Source organism: Nicotiana tabacum, chromosome 3, assembly GCF_000715075.1.
Source record: "Nicotiana tabacum cultivar K326 chromosome 3, ASM71507v2, whole genome shotgun sequence".
NCBI classification, from domain to species: Eukaryota; Viridiplantae; Streptophyta; class Magnoliopsida; order Solanales; family Solanaceae; genus Nicotiana; species Nicotiana tabacum.
The window spans coordinates 127,794,595-127,816,987 of record NC_134082.1 but is presented as its reverse complement, the minus strand read 5'-3'; the positions used below and the strand labels follow the sequence as shown (position 1 = coordinate 127,816,987).

Genomic DNA, 22,393 nt, shown 5'->3' with positions numbered 1-22,393 from the left:
CATCTCGTCAAGAATGTCACAAGCCTCATCATAAGACAGCTTCATGAAATTACCCCCATCAAGTTGGCTCACTACGCACTGATTTGTTATGTTAATGCCCTGGTAAAATGTCTGTTGTATCATTGCCTCAGTCATATCATTGTTGGGACATTCCTTTACCATGGTTCTACATCTCTCCCATATACCATGTAATGGTTCGGTGGGCTCCTGCTTGAAAGCTAAGATCTCATCCCTCAATGTTGCCATGTGCCCCGGTGAGAAAAACTTTGCAATGAACTTATCCGCCAACTCATCCCAAGTAGTGATGGAATGGATAGGAAGTCGTTCAAGCCAATCCAATGCCTTCCCTCTAAGTGAGAAAGGGAATAATCTCAACCGAAGTGTATCCTCTGACACATTAGTTTGCTTGCTCCCCCAACAGGTATCCACGAAACCCTTGAGATATTTGTAAACATTATGATTGGCAGCGCCCGTGAAATACCCTCGCTGCTCCAGCAATGTTAGCATCACATTTGTAATTTGAAAATTGCCCGCCCGGATCTGGGGTGGGACAACTGCACTTGCATATCCTTGGTTGGGAAGCACTCGAGGAGCTACTCTTGGAGGTGGAGGGGGAGGGTCTGGAACATTATCATTGGCCTGACGTCCTCTCCTTTGTCCTTGAGGTACAATAAGAACTTCATCATCAATATTGTCATCTACCTCTTCCCCCGGCGGAAGATCTCCAAGAGGTGCGTCGTTTGCTGCCACTTTATACCTGAAGTTGTGACACACACAAATTAGTAACTCAGAAGGAAAGAAGAACAATATACAAAACTATTTAGATAGATATCCAAAATCGTTAGCTCCTCAGCAAAGGGGGCCAAAAAGTGATTGGAGCCAACCCTACACCACTACGGAGTAGCGAGAGCGGTCGAAGCAGTTTTTACCCGGGATGGTCAGGATCGAATCCTCAGGGAGCTAGAAGTGGGAATTGGATTCCTATCTAAACTAGAGATGTGTAGTGCTCTTAATTACTCTTCCAATCATCTTTTGGTTGGATATTACTTCTAATATTTATGCTAATGATACGCTAAATTAAACTAAGAATGATTGCTTTAAGGGTTTTCTAAATAGTTAAAGAGGCACTAGGGAAGTGACTTTCTCCTAGGTGAATACTTGACGGAATCTAAAGACTAAGACAAAGATGTTATGTTGGGGATTGTAATATAGCCAATGCACGGAATTACTCACTCTATAACTCTCAGTAGCTTGAGTGACTTTCCCCTAATTAACTTTCTCAAGACCAATTGGGTGTCAAAATTGTGCAAGCAATATAGGCTCAAGTCGGGTATTACTATCTCTAGGTTTGACCCTTTAATTGGAACTATCAATCTCTTGATTATACCCAAATTCCTTGTTGGACTGATTTTCCTAGACTCAAGCTCTCTTTCTCAAGAAGAACCCAAGTCAAAATAGGCACAAATTAGTATTTGCAACCACTAATTCAATATAGAAAACATAAATCAATCCAAATATCAACTACCCATAAACATCTAAGCCTTAAATCAAAAGACCATAAACACCCACACTAGGGTTGAGCCACAACCCTAGCTAATGGGTCTAGCTACTCATAATAATGAAAGAAAACTGATAAATAGATGAAGAATAACCCATACGATTTAATTACAAGCTAATAATTGAAGATTCAATGATAAACCCACTATAAAATTACTCAAAATAGTCAATAACCACCGTTTACGTGCTCAACTGAAAGTTAGATTACAAAAGATGCCCTAAAATGTGAAAAGAAAGTATTTATACTAGACCGAATTTTTTGGACAAAAATACCCCTGACGAGGTAGTGCGGTCCGCACAAAATGCGTCGTGGACCGCAATGAGGCTTCTTGGCTTAGTTGATCATTCTCTGAATCTGGCCACCGTAGGCCGCATAAAATGCACCACGACCGCGTTGGCTTCAACTGCGGTCCGCACAAAAAGGATTGCGGACCGCATTGGCCTTAATCTCCAAACTCCCAATTCTCTGAACTCCCATCTTTGTAGACCGCACAAACTCGATTGCGGACGCGGTGAGGCCACTGTGGTCCGCACAAAATGGTTTGCGACCGTAATGCTTGAGTTTCCAAAATATCCACCTCTCTGAATCTCCTCACTACGGACCGAACTAAATGGAATGCGGCCGCAGTAGATTTGTTGCAACTGTGCTTGGACTTGTTCTTGGTACTTGTGTATGTTTCGCTCCTTTTTGAGCTGGTTTTGACTAATTGTCACCTTTTTGACCAAACCCTGCAAACAAGTACAACATGTAAGCCTTTGGGACTATTTTGTATACATTTTTAATCAAAACTCAAGTAAAAAGAAGTGTTAAATGAACTAGAATCCCTAGTTATCACTTTCCCGTTTGCTACAGGATGGTAAAGTGCAAATGTAATTCATTTAATCTGTCAACTCTGAAAGAACTCTGTGATTTTCGTGCCTACGAATTATGGGCCATTGTCACACATGATTTCCTTTGGAACTCCAAAGCAGCAGATAATGTTTCGCCAGATATGGTCCATGCCTTCTTTTTCTCACACCTGTTTGAAAGATCCTGCTTCTACCCATTTCGAAAAATAATATGTTAAAACTAATAGAAATCGTACCTTTCCTTTTGCTTGAGGTAATGGACCTACGATATCCATGCCCCATTTCATGAAAGGCCATGGCGAGATAGTTGAATGTAACAAATTTGTTGGGCGATGCATGTTATTGGCATATCGTTGACACTTACCGCACCTGTCTATAAAGTTTTCTGCTTCTTCTTTCATTTTTGGCCAATAGTATCCTACTCTTATTAAAGTCTTGACCAATGATCTTCCCCTAGTGTGATTGTCGTAGTGCCCCTCGTGTACTTCCCTCATCACATATTCCGTTTGTGAAGGTCCAAGACACCATGCAAAAGGTCCACCGAACATCTTTCAGTATAAGTTTCCACGAATTAAGCAATACCAGACGGCTTTTTGGAGAAGTAACTGTGACTTCTTTTTGTCCTCAGGTAAGATTCCGAACTGCAAAAGGTTAAAAAACTCGTTCCTCAAATCCTAAGTTAAATTGTTAAAATTTACCTCGTTCTTGTCTTGGTCAAGTGGCGAATGAAACAAATGTATTAAAATAGCATTCTCTGCATTTATTATCTTCGTAACAGACGTGAGATTGGCCAACACATCTGCTTCTACATTCTTCTCCCTAGGTATTTGCACAGCCTTCCATGACTGAAATTATCTAACTAATTCCCGTACCTTTTCCAGGCATTGTTGCATTCATACCTCTCTTGCTATGTAAGTCCCTTGCATTTGGTTAACTACTAGCTTGGAGTCACTTTTGATTACAAACTATTCTCTGCCAAGTTCTCGTGCTAGTTCCAAAACTACAATCACAACTTCGTACTCTGCTTCATTGTTAATGATGGGATAACATTTTATTGCTTGTCTTATGACTTCCCTTGAAGATGGAATTAAAACAATACCTAAGACCGCTCCTTTATCATTCGAGGAACCATCAGTAAATCAAATCCATGTCTCCGGATTAGATCCGGTAAATACTTGTAATTCATTTTCTGCTTCAAGAAATAAAGACGTGTTGAAATCTACTAAAATCTGCGATTTTATTGCAGTTCTGCGCTAATATATGATATCATACTCACTGAGTACTATTGCCTACTTAGCTAACCTACTCTATAGTTGTTGTTTATGCAATATATTCCTTGGGGGAAAAGCATTTATTACAGAGATAGGATGACATTGAAAATAAGGTCTCAACTTTCTAGATGCCATAATTAATGCTAAAGCAAGCTTTTCTAGTTGAGGATATCGTGTCTCAACGTGTAATAGAGATTTACTAACATAATATATCGGAGATTGTTTACCTTTATCCTCCCGTACCAACACTGCACTTACAGTCACTCCTGACACAACAAGGTAAAAAAGCAGCCTTTTCTATCTTTTTGTTTGGTTAGCAAAGGCGGATTTGATAAATACGATTTTAGGTCCTTAAGGGCTTGTTGGTATTCATCAGTCCATTCAAATTGATTCTGCTTTTTCAATACTGAAAAGAATTTAAAATTCTTTTCCAATAATTTTGAGATAAACCTCCCTAGGGTTGTTATTCCTGTTAATTTCTGCACATCTTTTTTGCTTGTGAGTACATCTAGTATTTCCTTGATAGCTTTGATTATTGCAGCATTCACTTCAACACCCCTATTAGAAACAAGAAAATCTAAAAACTTACCTAAAACCACGCCAAAAGCACATTTTTCTAGATTTAGCTTCATATTGTATTTGCGGAGAATCTGGAAAGTATCTGACAAATGTTGAAAATAATCTCCCGTTTGTGCTGATTTGACTAGCATATGGTCAATGTAGACTTTCATAGTCTTTCCAAGATGTTCTTGAAACATTTTAGTTACCAATCTTTGGTACGTGGCTCCAGCATTTTTTAGACCAAATGGCATGGTTTTATAACAGTACGTCCCCTTGTCTGTGATAAATTAAGTTTTTTTTTTCATCTAGAGGATCTATCTTTATTTGATTATATCCTGAATATGCATCTAATAAACTTAACAGCTCATGTCTTGGGGTATAATCAATTAGTTGATCTATATGCGGTAAAGAAAACGAATCTTTAGGACAAGCCTTATTTAAATCAGTATAATCTACACAAAGTCGCAATTTCTCATTCTTTTTTGGAACTACCACTGTATTAGCTAGCGAGTTAGGGTATTTTACCTCTCGTATTGACCCAATTTTTAAAAGCTTTTGTACCTCATCTTGGATTACTTGATTGTTGCAGGATCCCTGCTTCCTCTTCTTCTGCTTGACAGGTGGATATGATGGGTCCTCATGCAGTTTGTGGGTCATCACCTCCGGTGGTATACCTGTTATATTTGAATGCGACCAAGCAAATGAATCTATGTTAGCTGTTAAAAATTCAATTAACTTACCTTTCATTTCTGGGCTTAGGTTTGCTCTGATGTAAACTTTTCTGTCTGGCCAGTGTATAAATATCACCACTGCTTTGAGTTCTTCGGTAGTTGTCTTAATGTTTTCATTTTCTTCTGGCTCTTGAATAACATCGGGTCTTGAATCAACATCAGTTTGTCCTGGAATGCCTTAAATTGAGGTTTGTATTATGGCGTCCTCAACTGAATTCTGTAGTTGCTATTTCTCGCCTGCAACATCGTTTACCGTGCTTGTAGCCCCCACTAAAATTGATATTTCTAGAATCTTGTTGATCTCCACGGATTTGACGAATCTCCCATTGTGAAGGAAATTTAATAACTTGATGCAATGTGGACTGTACAACATCTATATCGTGAATCCATAGTCTTCCTAGAATTATATTATAAGCCATGTCCGCATCTATCACCTAGAACTTTGTGTCTTTGATAACCCCTTATGCAAACGTAGCAAACACTACTTCCCCTTTTGTGATAACGCTTGAATTATCAAATCCAAACAAGGACCGTACCTTTGGTATCACCTTGTTGTTAGTTTGTATTTCATTCACCACCCTTAGTAAAATGATATTCACGGAACTACCTGGGTCAATCAAAACTCGTGTTACGTTAGTATCGTGTACAAGTAAAGATATTATCAGTGCGTCATTGTGAGGAATCATCAAGTCGTCCGTATATTTCTCATCAAATGTTATAATGTCTCCATCCAAGACTTGGCGAACTCGCATACCATGAGTGACCGTGACTTTTGACGTCTTTTTTGCAGCTGTTTATGTCATATCATTGACCTCCTCTCCCCTAGTTATTAATTAGGGGGTTTTTGTAAGGCTGTATTCTAGGCTGGGCCCGGGCCTAAATGGGCTAAACGGGACGGGCCAAATGGGCCTCGGTTTTGGCGGTCCGGGCCAAACAGTCCGGATGGGTGGAACCGGCCTACTGTGGGCTTAAGCCCACATGATCCCGGGCTAAATGGGTCGGGCCTAAACGGGCCTAAGTGTTCCGGGCTATTTTTTTTTGAATTTTTTTTTATCTAAGGCAATTTCTTGTAAATTATATATATATATATATATACACTAATATAAATTGCTAATATAAATTGCTTATATATAGCTATATATATATAGTATATATAGTATGTATAGTATGTATATATATATTGCCTTATATAATATATAGCTTATATATATTATATATACTATATCTATATCTATAATATATATATATATATCTATATATATATATATATATATATATATATATATATATATATATATATATATATATATATATATATATATAGAGAGAGAGAGAGAGAGAGAGAGAGAGAGAGAGAGAGAGAGAGAGAGAGAGAGAGAGAGAGAGAGAGAGAGAGAGAGAGAGAGAGACACTTTTCTGGAAGATTGTCTGATAATAGTGAGACCATTAGAACGATGCTCCATAATCTGAGGTGTAAAACCCTCACATCTTTTAGATGGTATAAAGATGTTTTTTATCCAGAGTGATGGAATTACCAGAGAGTAATAGTACTCATTGAAAGTCCAAATTCATAGATGGACTCCCTCCCTTATTTGCTGAAAGGATTAGAAAGGTCCTTAGAGGCATAGGGATGAGTATCGATTATGATACTTACTCATATGGTAAACTATTCAGTGTTTGCATTCAGGAATATTTAGCTCTATGCAATGAGATCAAGATAAACCAACAAATTAAGAAACATCGTCTCATTGAGAGACAGTAATTAGGTGAATTCTATGAACAATTCGCCATTGACATACCATCTAATAGGAATAAATCCCATAAGAAAAAGGAATTCAAGAGAAAAAAGGGTTCGCTTGAAAAACGTTATGAACGGACCCAGAAAAGAAAGGCTTTTCATAAAGCCAGAAAGGATTTTATTAAATCAAAAAACCTTCATGCTTGCTACAAATGTGGATGGATAGGCCATTATGCAAAGGATTGCAAAATCAAGGACAAAATTAAAGAACTTGATTTAGGCGATAATATTAAATATTCTTTATATAAGATTCTTTAAATTCCTCATCAGATAATTCTGATAGTGGAGGAGAAGATTCTTCAACAAGTGAAGACTTACGAGTCCTCCAAGAAGAAGATTGTATCTCATCTTCTGATGATGAGAAAGAATCCTCTGATAGAGGACAGTGCTCAAAACAGTGTTGTAACACTGATGATGATCTTCATAATATTTATTCCCAGTTCACAGACTTGAATATCAATCTCTTGACCAATGATAACATGTTGGAACTATTAAGGGTTATTAAAGACTCTGAACTGAGGTCCCAAATTATTGATAAGTTTCCTACGAGTTCAGAGGTAGGAACAGAGGTGGAAGGAATTCCATCTCAAAAAAGACCTTACACAATGTCTGATATCAGAAGACTTATCAGGAATAAGTCCCAGCCTGAAAGGACGGCTACAGTCCAAGATTTGAGTACTGAGATTAATAATCTCAGAAAGGAAATCTCAGAATTAAAGGCTTCAAATGTAGCCTTAGATGAAAGAATTTTCAAATTAGAAAATTCTGATAAAAACCTCATTATCAAGATTACTGAAACAAATATTGTCGCAAGTTCTTCGGAAGAAGGTACTGCTAATTCTTTACTAGCAGCCATGGATTTTTTTGAAGTTTTTGCAGAAAATTCAATATTTTACCACTCAAAAGTTTTTAATAAAAATAACTCCTTCGATCGATTACAATTTCAAAAAAGAGTTTGTTGTATTATTTGATAGTGGAGCAGATTTGAGTTGTGTAAGAGAAGGGGTAATACCCTCCAGATATTTTCATAAAACTACTCACCGTTTAAAGAATGCTAGTGGTGGTCCAATAGGTATTTCATATAAATTACCTAAAGCTTATATTTGCCAACAAAATATTTGTATACCAGAAAGTTTTGTTTTGATAAAAGATATTGACCGTGATGTAATACTAGGTGTCCCATTTTCCCACAAATTGATGCTTTTTTCACATTGGGATACAAAAAGTTTTACTGGTATCTATAATGGAAGTAGTTTTACTTTTGAGTTTATAACTCAACCAATCCAAAGATTTCTAAATGAAATTATTTCTAAGAAAATTTCTTCAAAAATCAATCAAATTGAATTTTTGTAAAATGAGATTTGTTCCATTACTATTGAACAAGATTTAAAAAATCCTAAATTGGTAGAAAAAATTAATTTTCTTAAAAACCATCTTTCTACTTCTATCTATGGTGACCATCCAAAACAATTTTGGAGTAGGAAAAAGCATATCATAAGTCTTCCCTATGAAGAAGACTTTTCTGAGGATAATATCCCAACCAAGGCTCGGCCTTGTCAGATGAACTCCGATTATTTGGAGTTATGCAAAAAGAAAATTGATTCATTACCCTAATTGGTTCTTCAAATGGTGGAAATTATACGGTCCGTTATTAGAAATACTTCCTCCCTTATTTAAGAGTTTATATACTCAATAGGCAGACATATCTCCCAAAATTATTTCTCTACAAAAAGATAATATCTTTTACGATGGCATTGCTGCCATGTATTTTTTTATAGAATTCTCTATCCCTTGGATAATGAAATGGGATGTGCAAATTGGTTATACCAGCGAAGAAATTCCTTGTCTTCACAGAATTTTTTATAATAAATTCTGGAGTAAATTACTCCAATCAAATCAGCAAGGGAAATTGTTTGGTGTTTTGGAACACAAATCAGCGACGATATATTGATGACCTCTATCGGTGATACTTCACATGAAGAAGGTAGTGCAGCAGGAGAAGCTCAAAGCAGTCCAAGCACAGAAATTAACATTGATGAAATTGAAGATTTCCTTGCAAAGCTGAAGGAAACGTTGGTCATGAGTGAGATAATTATCCCACCAGCCTTTCAGTTGACCAGTAAATCCGGCAATAATTATTTCTGTAATTGCCCTATCTGTATTTTTATTAACCTTATAGATAGTACTCTACATAAGCATTCTATGTACTGTCGTATAGATCTGTCTTTCAGCAAGACCATCTATATTGCATTCGTAGATATCTGACCCACTGTAACCTTGGTGGTAGTGGTCATTATCATGTTCTTCTATTAGGACATCTTGGGGGGTTGGTCTAGGATAGTAAAATATTCTTTGGTATGGTTTGCAAATATATTTTTCAGAGATTTTATTAATCTCATCGTCTACCTTTAGATTGCTATTAGCCGCATGCTCTAAGCTTAGAGGGTTGGCTCTAAATTCACCCAACTTCTGAACTAGAAGTTCCTCAATGTCATCAAGACTTCTCAATTTAAAGTCTTTTACCTCAGGAGGTGGTTGGATACTTGTAGTAGCGATTTGCTCTTTACCTTTAGTATCCTTCTGTTGAATCTTTTGGACTTCAGCTATAAACTTGTCCAATTTCTCATGAATTTTATTAACCTGTTCGCCCAGAATACTAACATACATATTAATATAGTTATTTTGAGTGAGCATGGTATTCAAATTCTTGGCAGTTATAGCAGCAACATCATTTTCAAATATTTTTGAAAAGGCAGTGCAATATATAATCTTGTCTTTTTCCCCTATATGAAAAGATTGTTGAGGTGGGAAAATAGAATTGACAATATTTTCATTAGTGAGCGTATAATATCTTTCTAACACAGAAACATAGTTATAAACATGATTAGACATAAACCAAGGAACAAAAGTAATAATCTTATTTTTCTTGCTAATATCCTCATAAAAATCATTTCTAAAAAATTGTACCAATTCACTAGTCATGTTTTCATGAAACCATTTTCTAAAAACAGCCCAACTGGGTTTTAGAAATTCTTCTAAAATTATTTTTCTTGTAGGTGAATCCGGACTAAAATCTATTTGGTTTTCAACCATTATTAACACCATTTGAAAATCCATTTTGGATGCAGTAGGTTCAAGATCTGTATTAACCTTGACGATATTATCACTATTGATGTTGATGTCATTAATTCTATTGCTTTCTCTAATTTGAGATGTAGATGCTCTAGATGGAAAATCTACCACATAATCAATTGGAGAAATATACGAAGAATTTGATTTAGTTAGCCTAGATGATAAACTGATATTATCAGTTTGTACGGGTTTATTGAACCTGATTTTAACAGTGTCATCTGAGGTTTGTTCTATTTCTGTAACCTCAGTATTATTAGTGTTTCGAGGGGCAACTGCTTCCTCTATGACCCATTCCTTAGGAAAATCAATTTTCATCCCATTTGATAGGTCTTCTGGTGATTACTTTGGATTTACCAAAGTTGGTTTCTATAAGAATGGTTTCATTTTTGAAATCCATGATTTTGCACATAGGGTTCAATGTATATAAAGGCTTGAAATGAAAAATAAATCCTATACATATGACTTCTGTACCAGGCAAATAATCATAACCATGTAATTTAATGCTAAGTATTAAAGCATTTAAAGAGTTCTCATCATTAAGAGAAATCTACAGATTGGGATAAGCATTAAAATAAACAGGGCCATAGGCCAAACTAGTTTGCACAGTCCCTATAAGAGACTTTTTCCAGTTCTGGTTTCTGCCATCTCTGAGAGCTACTATAAAGCTTTCAGGTAAGCCTCTTAAAGTCAGTGGCTTAAAAGTAACTTGTATTAAGCCTATATGTATGAATCTATGCGAATCCCTATAAGGGGCTAAATCACTTTCAGATAATAATCTGAATGTAGCATGGTCACTATCTACAGTGATAGTCTCTTCAGTAGTTTTAACTACTTGTTTTAAACCTATTCTTTCAAAGGTACCTAACTGGTATATTACTTTAGGTTTGACTAATGGTATAGTCCACTTATTAAGCAGGTCTAATTGTTGGGGTAATTCATATTCCTCTTTTCTACTATTTTAACAGTAGTCTTCTTCCTAATGATATTCATTAAGAAAATAGTATTAAACTTAGCTTCTAAGGTTCATTATTAACATGGCTCTGATACCATGGGGTATGAGATCTCTTCTGAATGAGGTTCGGGAAATAGATTACAAAAACTTCAGCCCTGGCTAGCTACTAACCTCTAAGTAAACCTTAAACCATGGTGCTCCTCATAACCCTTCAACGACCACTTTGCCTAAACGGGTCCAACTGAGTACCACCGGTTAGGTTGGCCTAACCAAAGTTTACTGTAGAAATTGGTAACTGCCTAGTCTATACAGTTCTTAACCCATAACCTCATCGGGGTGACACAGTAAACTCCTAGCTACAAAAATATGCTTAGTAAAAACCCTCAAATACTAAGTCTAACACTTACATGTTTAGCCTATCATTTAGGCTAACAGTATTGCAAATATAGGAGGAGGGGGTAGAATAGTACCAGAGACCGCATGTTTTGTGGCCAAGTGACCTTTTTGATTTTTATTTCAAAACTTAAAATATTACAAAGCTTTTACAAAAGTAGAGAGAGAATCTAGAGAGAAGTCAGAGCGTTGGCTAATGTCTGCTTCTCCAAAGGAAATGAAAATCCTTATATAATGGATCTATATAAAAAACAAACAAAACTAAAACAGTAATTGGCCGACAAAAAAATTACAATGATGGCAGACAAGATAAAAAGAAAAATTCTATATAATTACAACCGGACAAACTATTTTAGAAAAGTAGATTCCCTTCAATAATGGAGGGGCCCGTTACTTTATTAAAGTTGTCTTTATTACCCGAAAAATGTATATATTAGATATATATGTAGTTTATATGTATTAGATATATATATATAGTTTATATGTATTAGATATATAATATATATACTATATCAAATTTAAACACAAAATAAATTGCAAAGAAATATTCAAGGGAATGTCTTATATATTTTACTATTACGACATTAACAAAGAATGGCAATATCTTTCTTAGTCTTCCTCCCCCCAATGGAATGAGCACAACAAGGTACTAATACCACCATTAAAAGGAAAAAAACTAAGGAAGATGTGCCAAAATACAAGTTACATATTAGTCTATGTATTATCTCTAACAAATCTCATAAATCCTTCAAGGTCTTGAGGAATTTCCGTTTGTGGTGGTGGAAAAGAAGCTTGTTCACTACCGCTTCCGGGCGAAGCAGCATCCTGTGCAAGTTCCGCTAGCATTTCTTCATAAGCTTCGTCTATCTCCAGTTGTGATTCTGCAAGTCCAAAATTTCTTCTCTCCGAACGGATCCAATCTCTGAAGAGTACTGATTTTTCCAAGCTCTCCCTCATAGACACCCTATGATCACCGATTTGAAGCCTCGCTTGACTAAAAGCGTTGTCTGATGCCACTGTTGAAGCTTGAACACTTAAAATATCTCGAGTTATCCTTGAGAGAACCGTATAATGTTTTTGTTTGTCCTTCCACCATTCCAAAACATCGAAGGAGCCGTCGGGATGCTTTGATTCAAGTCCCTGCGACAAATAAACTTGAAGCTCATTTAGTTGTGAACTATCACCAATATTATCACCTTGAGAACCCCTGAACTCCGTCCAAGAACTAAGGACTTTTAGGCCCGCAGTTCTTTTAGATGATTGCGAACTAGACGAAGTAGGAGTTGGAACATTTGGTCTAGCATGATCTAAGGCAAGTTGATAAGCATTATAAATTATTTGAGCATTTATTTTAATTGAGACTTTTGCATCTCCAAGTGTAGCAAATTCCTCAGCTGAAAGTGATAAAGCGTTATAAATTTTTGTGTACCAAAAGTGAGGACCTCCTAATTTCATTGTAGGATTTAACATGGCAGCAACACCAAAAATAGGGGGATAGGGAAAAAATATTTTTTAAACTTATTTTTCATAGAATTAATAGCAAGTTGATAAATTACTCCACCCTCTAAAAATTGAGTAAACAAATCTGCAAGTGCTGTAATATAAACTAAACAGTTAGAAATAGTAGGATAATATTGTCCAGACAATTCATTTGTAGCAACATGAAATTGTTCTAAAAAGTCTACAAGCAATTTAACACTAGTCCAATCCTGATTTGTAAGGTGCTCATCATCATCACCACCACCAACACGAGCATTATACGTTGCGTTTATTGGGTTTCTATATTCATATGCAACAACTAAACTTTCATACATGTAATTCCATCTAGTCGGACAAGGTTTAGGAACCTTTCTTTCTCTAAGGCCAAATTCATCACATTTTTTAAAATATTCTCTAAGTCTACTTCTACGGTTTGAATAAAAAAGCCAATTAAGATCCATTTTAACCTTTTCAATCTTCACATTTAAAATTTTCATACCATCACCAACAATTAAATGGTAAATATGACAAATACATCTAACATGAAAAATATTACTAAATGCAGGATTTAGTGTAGTTGTACACAAGCCTATATCATTAGTGTTACTAGAAGCATTATCCATTGAAACCGACATTATTTTATTTCTAATGCAAAAATATCTACAAATATCTGCAACTGTATTAGCAATAAACTTACCTGTGTGGCGTGAATTAATTATTCTATAAGCAATAATGCGCTTTTGCATTATCCACTCCTCATCTATCCAATGACTTGTAACAGTTAGATAATCACAGTCATTACCACTTCTACCAATATCAGTAGTAATAGCAATGCGACAATCTATATGAGTAAATAAATAGCGCAAATATTGTTCATATTCATGTTTATATTTATAAATATCGCTCTTTACGGTTGCACGAGGCCATCCTTTATAAGTAGGATTAAAAACTCTTTTAATATAACGCACAAAGTGAGGGTTAGAAGGAAAACTATAGGGTAAGCACATAACAGTAACCATTTTTGCCAATTCTTCACGATCTTTATTTGGATCATAATATAAAATGTCATCGCTAACAGTATTAATTCTCGGTTGAACTAGATTTGACCTTGTACTAAGGTTAACCTCAGTATCTAAACTTGTACCCTCTTGCGCAGCTTTCATTTGTAAATATCTACCTTTATCTCTAGAGTGTTTCTTTATGTGTCTAGTAAAAGTACTCGTACCGCTACAGTCTCTAGTATATTTATGAGCCATCAAAGACCCACAAGTTTTACACTTAGCCTTATTTTGTTCTCTTAGTTGAGTAAAAAAGTGTCAAACAAGAGTTGTTTCGGTTCGTTTAGAAGAGTGTCTATTAAAAGTAGGGGTTACTACAGGAGGGTCAGGTGGGGCATCATTTGGATTATTATCAGTTGGGTTATTAACATGACTAGTAGGTGTATCATCCAAATCCGGTTGCGTTTCATCTAAATCATCATTTTTCTCATTATTTTCAAAGATAGTTTGATTAGGATAAAGAGCATTCATAATTTTATCATTTAATTATTGACCTGGTGCAACATCATGACAAAATTGACTATCGGAAAATTGAAAACAAGGGTTATCACTATCAATAATAACAGGTGGAGGAGGAGGGGTAACAGGTCTGGGTCGGGGAGCCAGGGGAAGAGTAGTAGCTTGGCGACTAGATTCACCAATTTTAGATTTTCCCTTACCCTTACCACCAAATATTTTTTCAAAGAAAAGTCCATATTAATTATAATTATACTAACTAAAACAAATAAAACTATAATATTAAAACTTAAGAGTTGGAACGAGTTTACCGAACTGACGAACAACTTCTTGAAAATTGAATATCGTTGAAGACTTGAATACTTCAATTCACCAACTTCATAATTTTTCATGAAATTGCAATAATAAAGTAAGCAATTATAGAAGAAAATTAGAGAGAGATTGAGAGAGATTGATGAATTTGTGAGTACAAATGAAAGAATGAGGCGGTATTTATAGTTGAGAATAGGAAAAAAGTGTAATTATAAAAAGTTTGGGATTAAAATAAAGTTTGGGGGCCAAATGACTATTTTTTAAAAAGCCAAACGGCTAAAATTGCAGGCCAACGGCTACTTCTTAAATTTCAAATTGTTGGCCTTTTTTTTAAAAAAAAAATTAAAAATAGTCGTTGGGCCCGTTTTGCCCGGTTGAACCGGCCTAGGCCCGCCTGCCGGTCCCGGGCTCGCGGGCTATTTGGTGAGGACCATCCCACATTGGTCTTTTAGGACCGGTAGGGACCGTCCCGTTTGCTAGCGGTACCGGGCCGATCCTGGGCTGGGCCCGGCCCATAATACTCCCTTAGGTTCTTGTATGTTCTTCATATATGATTGTCTACCTTTCTCGTTGAACGGATCAGTTAAATAACCTTGTTTCAACAAATGCTCGACTTCTCCCTGTAGTAACCTACAATCTATTGTTCTATGGCCATGATTGTTGTGAAATTCACACTAGAAAACTAGATTTCTTTTGCTCGGGTCTGATCTCATTTCTTTAGGCCATATCACCTTATCTCCCATACCTCTTAAAATAGCTACCAACTCGGAGGTACTGACATTAAAATTTTAATCTCCGACCCTCGCATGTGTATTGGAGTCGTTGCCTCGTGCATCCCGTTCCTTTCTGAATCTAGATGAAGAACTCGCATCATTTTGCCATGATCTCGATTCAGATCATATGTTTTCTTGTTTTGGCCGAGAATCTCGACCTGCAGGACTCATGTAAGGCTCATACCTATTTTTTCTGATCTTTTTTTCTAATTCTGAATGTCTCGATCCTGCTCTTTCATCAATCCTTGGCTGTGCAACCGTATCTTCTTCTATCCATAGCTTCGTGTTGTATCTGTTGTACACATCATTCCAAGTTGTTGCTGAAAATTCTCGCAAACTTTCCTTCAGTCTCCTCGTGACTTCTAAACTTTTCTCGTTTAGATTGCTCGCCAATGCCATGGATGCCCAGTTGTTAGTTAATCGTGGTAACATCATCCTCTCCCGTTAGAATCTATCCACAAACTCCCTAAGTAATTATGTGTTTCCTTGTTTTACCTTAAAGATGTCTTCCATCCTTTTTTCATCTTTCTGAGCTCCCGAATGTGCTTTTATGAAAAAATCTGCAAGCTCAACAAAAGAATCAATTGAGTTTTTAGGTAAAAGAGAATACCACGTTAATTCTCCTTTCGTGAGTGTTTACCAAATTTTTTAACCAAAACTGATTCGATTTCCGACTTGGCTAAATCATTGCCCTTCACACCAGTTGTGAAAGCGGTTACGTGATCTCAAGAGTCAGTTGTTCCATCATATTTTGGAATATCAAGCATTTTAAACTTTTTAGGAATCGGCAAAGGTATTGCACTTGGCTTCCAAAGATGTTGTGAATATTTATCAATTCTACCTCTTTAATCACGGGGAGTATACCAGGTATTTGATCTATGCGATCATTTTGCTCTTTCAACTGTTTCTGCAAAGTTAGTACCAAACTTTGTAAATCAGAATTATTTGGTGTACCTAACCTTCCATCACGAGATTTATTGGGAGTTCCTACACTCCCAGAATTGTCGAACCCCGAGCGTGGGTTTTCTAGGGTTGCGGTATTGGCTGGTGGAGGATTTTGTGGCATAGTTGGAAATCCCATAACAAAGGCTTGAAGAGCAATATTCACGTGTTTTGCAATCAATTTTTCAAAGGGTCTTGTTCGACAGTCTGTTCGTCCCCTTGTTGATCATTCACGTGTGACGTAGATTTTTCAGGTGACCTCTCACGGGACTGTTAGGATATCCTTGTGGAGAGAGGAGTGGTGGAGTTGCTCCCTCTTGTGGGTTCAACTAGTTATTATCGTTAACAGTTGACATAACCGGTTGTCAGAAAAAGAATTTAGAAAGTGAAAAGATTATTAGTATCCCGGCAGCGGAACCAATTTGTTTAACCAAAAAGTAGATTTTTCTGTCAAAGTCTATATTTAGAAGAAAATGGGTTACTGATGACCAAGTTTTACTTCATTTTCACAATAATATTTAGGAAAATAATAAAAACGATAGAGAAAATTGACAAAGAGAAATAAAGAATGAAACGACATTCAATACCTAAAATCAAGGCTGAAAGCTTTGATAAAGTAGAGAAGTATAAAATATATTTCAATAGTAGTTGGAATTTGTCCTTACAAATAAAATTATGTATCCTTATATAGGAGTGTACAATCATAACGGTTTTCTCACATAATTTAAATTTATTATGGCCATCAATTGTATTGATTGCCCATTATTACAAATAGCCGTAACTGACATATTTATTTCTATAAATGCTTTATAATTGTTCTGATTCCCCTTCCTTATTTACTTCTGGTTCATGTATCTTCTCTTCTTTTTTATCTTTATTCATTACGTCCTCGCCTCTTCTTTGACAACTGGCAGGTCTGGTTCTCTTCTCTGTACTGTCTTGTGGGTATTTTTCCTGTGCCTTCCTCGTTCAATTAATTCTATTCATTGAGAATGCTACTTGTCGCTATATCACTGCTCCACGCGTTATGCTTCGTCAGCATACTAACATTCCACGTGTAATACCTTTTTTCCACCAATACACACAAGTTTCAAAAGTTTTCCAGTCACACAAATGTTATGGCTTATTTAAGACCACATATCTTAAAAGTCTACTTTTCTTTGTTAAAGTTTGTGCCAAGTCAAACTAAGACAATTTTTTTGAAATGGGGGGAATAACAAACATTGCTGCTATAGCTCCAGAATCCACAAAATTTAGCAAGTTGATCACATTGAGTATGGCCAATAATCTCGAAATCACTGCTATAGAAGACCCCTTTAATCTTGTTGACTTAACATGAATATATATTGAATATACTCAAACTTCAACCAAATGGGATCATATATGTTGGGAAAATAGCTCTGCTCACTTCCCTTGCAATGGTGTCCTAAATCTTAGTATCCTGTCTTAGCAAAAGGCATAGCCTCTATGCATTTCCAGTATTCATATGATACATAAGCCTTGAGAGGTTCTTAGAGTATGGGGTTAAAAGTATTAGAGCCCTACGTCAAAAATGAACAAAGTTAAAAGTGGAGCTCATGCATTAAAAGTAAGCATGAGTTTAAAATTGGAGCCCATAAGCATGGGTTAAAAATGGTTTTTACTTTGTATATTCAACAACAGGATTCTTGAAAATATGGTTGAACATTATCTCCACACGAAGTATTCCGAGTATTTTTTTGGATAAAAATCTTCAGTATCGTCAAATTGGGTTGCTTGATCTGCATCCGGCTTGAATATGTCTTCACCCATTAGCTCTAAACCATTGGCTTTGACATCATTTGTTGGGATAAAAAATAACAAGGCGTCATGTGGAAGCAAATAAACCAAACCTTGGTGACGATAAATGAGATGACAAAGATAATTATACTAAAAACGCAAAATATACTATAATAAGGTTTTGATCAATTGACATGCATATGAGAAAACTAATATAAAAATATAAAGAGCTATGGAAAGAAAAATCTTCCCTAAATAAAACTCTCTTAAGGACTATATAAGGTAAAATTGGTGAATGACAGTTGGGCGAACGACGGAGTGACACGTGGAACTAAATACAGGTGGGATGTGAGTCAGCAAATAGTTGGCACCGACTGCAAGGTAGTGCTGAACAAGTCCCGAAGACAAAGTAGCCGGAAACAAAGTTTCAAAGCATTGTCATCGGGTAACAGTCAATGGGCAGTTGTCTATAGAGAATATTTGCATTTATAGTCAGCCGTTATGCACCCATCAATAATGATTTTATTCTCATCAAGAGGTGCTTGATTTGAGGATCTTGTCTCCCTGAATAAGGCCATAAAGAAAAGTATTGACATCCATTGCAGATACGAAATATTCTGTACACAAAAAACTATAATCTATTGTCTTATTACGCGCAATTTTAACACTTGAACATTGCATTCATTCTTGTTATCGGAAAGGCTAAGTTCTCAGGCTTGTTATCTTCCTTAATTTCATTTGGCATCTTGCTTTTTTTCTCATTTAAGTATTATTTTTGGGTCGAATCGATTCGCTCGTCTATAAACCATGCTATAAATTCAAATGTACTATTTTACAAGTAAATTATAACTATATTGTGGATGGTATTTCTTTCTTTTTTTTGTTTTTATGTGAGGGGGACATCCTTAATTTATAGAGATCACAATTTTTTTCTCCAAAAAATGAATCTGTCAAATACAGAAGAGATCTATACTTTCTTTTTAGGAAAAGTAAAAATAATTAAAGTAATACTTTGATTTTCCTTTACGAGAAAAGTAAAACTCAAATATGATAAGAAAATCATATCAAAAACCCTAAAAGCATACTGATATGAATTGAAAGTATGAGCTTCTATGGATAACGGTAACTATATCTCATTGCCGAACAATTTGGAATCGATTATATGTGAAAGAGGTTCGAAAGAACTTTATCTATTCCTCACCTAATCATATTTTTCATTTGGTTCGAAAGAGGTTGAAGAAGAAAAAAAAGCAAAAGAAGAAGAAACAGCACGTTTAAAAGAATTGGACGGAGAAACACATAACTACGTAGTATATCTCATCTATAGTGAGAGAGGTGGATTCCTAGAAAGGCTAGAACTCACAACTTTAGGACAGGAAGACTAAGGTCAAAGTCACAAAGCGAGTTTCCCCGTTGGCTAATCCAAAGCGGCACAGACCACCAAGTACAAAAAACCACGTGGAGACACCATTTCTCAAATTGGCAATGTTTATTCAGTCTCCACACACAACTTCCCATTATCACATCCTACATCCTACGCCGTCCATCAAACCATAAATCAGAGATCTTACAATAATTTTATGATATTCCCATTTTCCACACATGGAATTTGGACCCCTCAGCACTATATAATTAACCACTTTCACCACCTTTCATATCATCAAGCCTCAACAACCTCGTTCAACAATCCAACTTTCTTTCTAGTAATTTATTTTCCACTAAAAAAACCAACACATTTGCAAGTTCATTCCTCAGCAGCTATGGCCACTGCCTCCTCAGCCTCTGCTGCTCTTAGAACAATTTCTTCCTCTGCTAAGCTAACCTCTAGCTTTCCAACTACTACTGCTTCTCAAAAGATCAGACCTTTTAAACTCCCTAACCCCCTAATTTCCCAATCTCTTAAACTCAGCACCTCCACTAGCTCCAAGTCATTTTACTGCAAGAGTCAGAGCAGCTCAACTGATTCCACTACAAGTAAGAACATTTAACTTCTGTATCACATAATATCAATCACCTTATGTGCAATCTATGATACATACTCAAAATTTCTTGCGTTTTTATTTTTTTTGTTGATTTCAGCTAAAGTTCAAGAACTTAGTGTCTACGAGCTCAATGAGCGTGACCGTGGTAGCCCTGCTTATCTTCGCTTGAGCCAAAAGTCTGTCAATTCCCTTGGAGATCTTGTCCCCTTTAGCAACAAAGTACGTTCCTTTTTGGTTCTCACAAAAGGAGTAAAAAAAAAACGAATCTTTTCTTTATATTTTATTCTTATGCTGATCCTTGATATAATATTTCAGCTATATACCGGAGACCTAAAGAAGAGAATTGGAATAACAGCAGGACTCTGCATTTTGATCAAACACGAAGAGGAAAAGAAAGGGGATCGGTATGAAGCTATTTACAGCTTCTACTTCGGCGATTATGGTCACATCGCCGTTCAGGGATCGTACTTGACTTACGAGGACACTTATCTTGCAGTTACCGGTGGATCCGGCATCTTTGCTGGGGTTTCCGGTCAAGTCAAATTGCAGCAAATCATTTTCCCTTTCAAGCTATTTTACACTTTTTACTTGAAGGGTATTCCGGATCTGCCGTCTGAGTTGATGGTTACGGCGGTTCCTCCGTCGCCGACGGTGGAGCCAGCACCTGAAGCTAAAGCTTGTGAGGCTGGGGCCACTGTGAAAAATTTCACTAATTGAGTGGGGTGTTGATGTGCAAGTTCGACTTCGCTTGGGGTCATTTCCGGAAATGATGAAACTGTAGGATAAATAATTATTGTCCTTTATATTTTGCCTTTTTGGTATCTTAATTATTGTAGTTTGTTTAACTATTTTGTACTCCATTATGTAATGCCCAATCTTCATTACTGGATTTTTTTCCCCAATGTAAGTTCATCTTTTTCTCTTGAGTTTAAGTTTTTTTAAAATATATTATCAGGTCACTAAATAATAACTACAAGTAATTGTTTATAAAGATTAAAATTTAATACTCGAAAAATAAGACAATTATTTGTTGCACATGTAAAATATTCTAATATAGTAAAAAAAAAAAAATATTATACACTGATAGTGTTAATAAGTTAGTTCTTTTTCATTTGGTGGTTGTTGTATTATGAATGCAAGGACATATTTGTTTTGAGGTCTTAGTGCTCTACTAAACTTGAAAATGACACGTTTTTCTCAATTTTTATCTACTGGTAGTGCTCATTAGCTCCAGTTGTTTTCAGTTTAAAGTGCTCCATGTTTTGATATTAGCTGTATTCAACGACAAATTCTCACATCAATTATGGCGATCGCAACTTGACCAATATATCTTACTCTGCCCAAGGGTGTTACCGACGTCCATTCGTCGGAAAATTATATTGTGTGGCTGAGTAATTTTTAAAAAAAGATGTATATATACTATACATTGTCTCATCTTGACTTCTTGGTGAGTTTATTTATAAATGTTACCCCCTTGATGAAAATCATGGTTCTGCCACTTATCCTTGATATTTTATGTATACATTCACGTCAAATCGTGATATACTTTCACCATTTTATTTTATCAGAAAATGTTTAATTGGATGCGGAATTGTAGATATTAAATTGAGCTAATACTAATATATGAGTGATGATTTAAAGGATATACAAGTTGTGATTTTAAAAAATCACTTCATTTTAAAATGTGAATATTCTAGTAAATTTGGATTTTGAAAGTTATGAAATTAACAGTAACAATATTTTGGAACGCCAAAAAAGAGTGAAGAGAAAAAAAGCTTAGAATTTTCCGATGAACTTTTGTTTGGAAGAAGGGAAGAGGAAAATGTCGGGAAATGTTCAACCCTGTTTGGATTTGTAAAAGGATGACATGGCAAATAATGTAGAGGAAATTCGTTACCTTGGACCCATTTATTTGCTCCAAGAAATTACTTTCGGTTTTACCGTGGGTCAAAAGAGTAATACTGAATAACAAGTTCCCGGTTTTCTTCCTTTTCCACATTCTTTCCAATCCAAACAAATCATAAACAAATACTACTAATTTCTTTAACTTTGTTTCACCATTGTGCTTCCTCCCACTTTCCTTTCCCTCCTCAGGCCTAATTATCAAACAAAAGCTGGAGTATGTCAGCAACGACCTTTATTTTGAAACACAAAAACAGCCATGTGCCGAAGACCTAGATGATTTGCTGATGCATTGTCTTCTTTTTAATTGATAATAATAATAATTCATATCAGTAACAGACATTAAGTATATTGTTTTATAATCTATGTTCATTAACACATGCTTTAGAATATAGTAGTATAAGTTTGGAGTTGGGATTCCATTTTTCTTACCTCAATTAAAACTAATCTTTTATTAATCTTATCATCTAGTTCATGTACTTGATGG

At 35.8% G+C, this 22,393-nt stretch overlaps 1 protein-coding gene across 1 annotated transcript; it reads left to right on the top strand.

Moving 5' to 3' along the window:
• Positions 1 to 19,636: 19,636 nt before the first annotated feature.
• On the top strand, positions 19,637 to 20,930 carry LOC107767576 (allene oxide cyclase, chloroplastic). The gene is made up of 3 exons (XM_016586618.2): positions 19,637 to 19,996; positions 20,102 to 20,223; positions 20,320 to 20,930. Exons 1-3 carry the CDS (start codon positions 19,783 to 19,785, stop codon positions 20,719 to 20,721), a joined length of 738 nt encoding a protein of 245 aa, XP_016442104.1. The 5' UTR covers positions 19,637 to 19,782; the 3' UTR covers positions 20,722 to 20,930.
• The last annotated feature ends 1,463 nt before the right edge of the window (positions 20,931 to 22,393 follow it).

What these genes read in the sequence shown, in the direction of transcription:
- LOC107767576 (XM_016586618.2), top strand. Translation starts at nt 19,783, where the DNA reads ATGGCCACTGCCTCCTCAGCCTCTGCTGCTCTTAGAACAATTTCTTCC. An exon ending in CTCAACTGATTCCACTACAA is followed by an intron (nt 19,997 to 20,101) that starts GTAAGAACATTT and finishes TGTTGATTTCAG; the next exon opens with CTAAAGTTCAAGAACTTAGT. An exon ending in TTGTCCCCTTTAGCAACAAA is followed by an intron (nt 20,224 to 20,319) that starts GTACGTTCCTTT and finishes ATAATATTTCAG; the next exon opens with CTATATACCGGAGACCTAAA.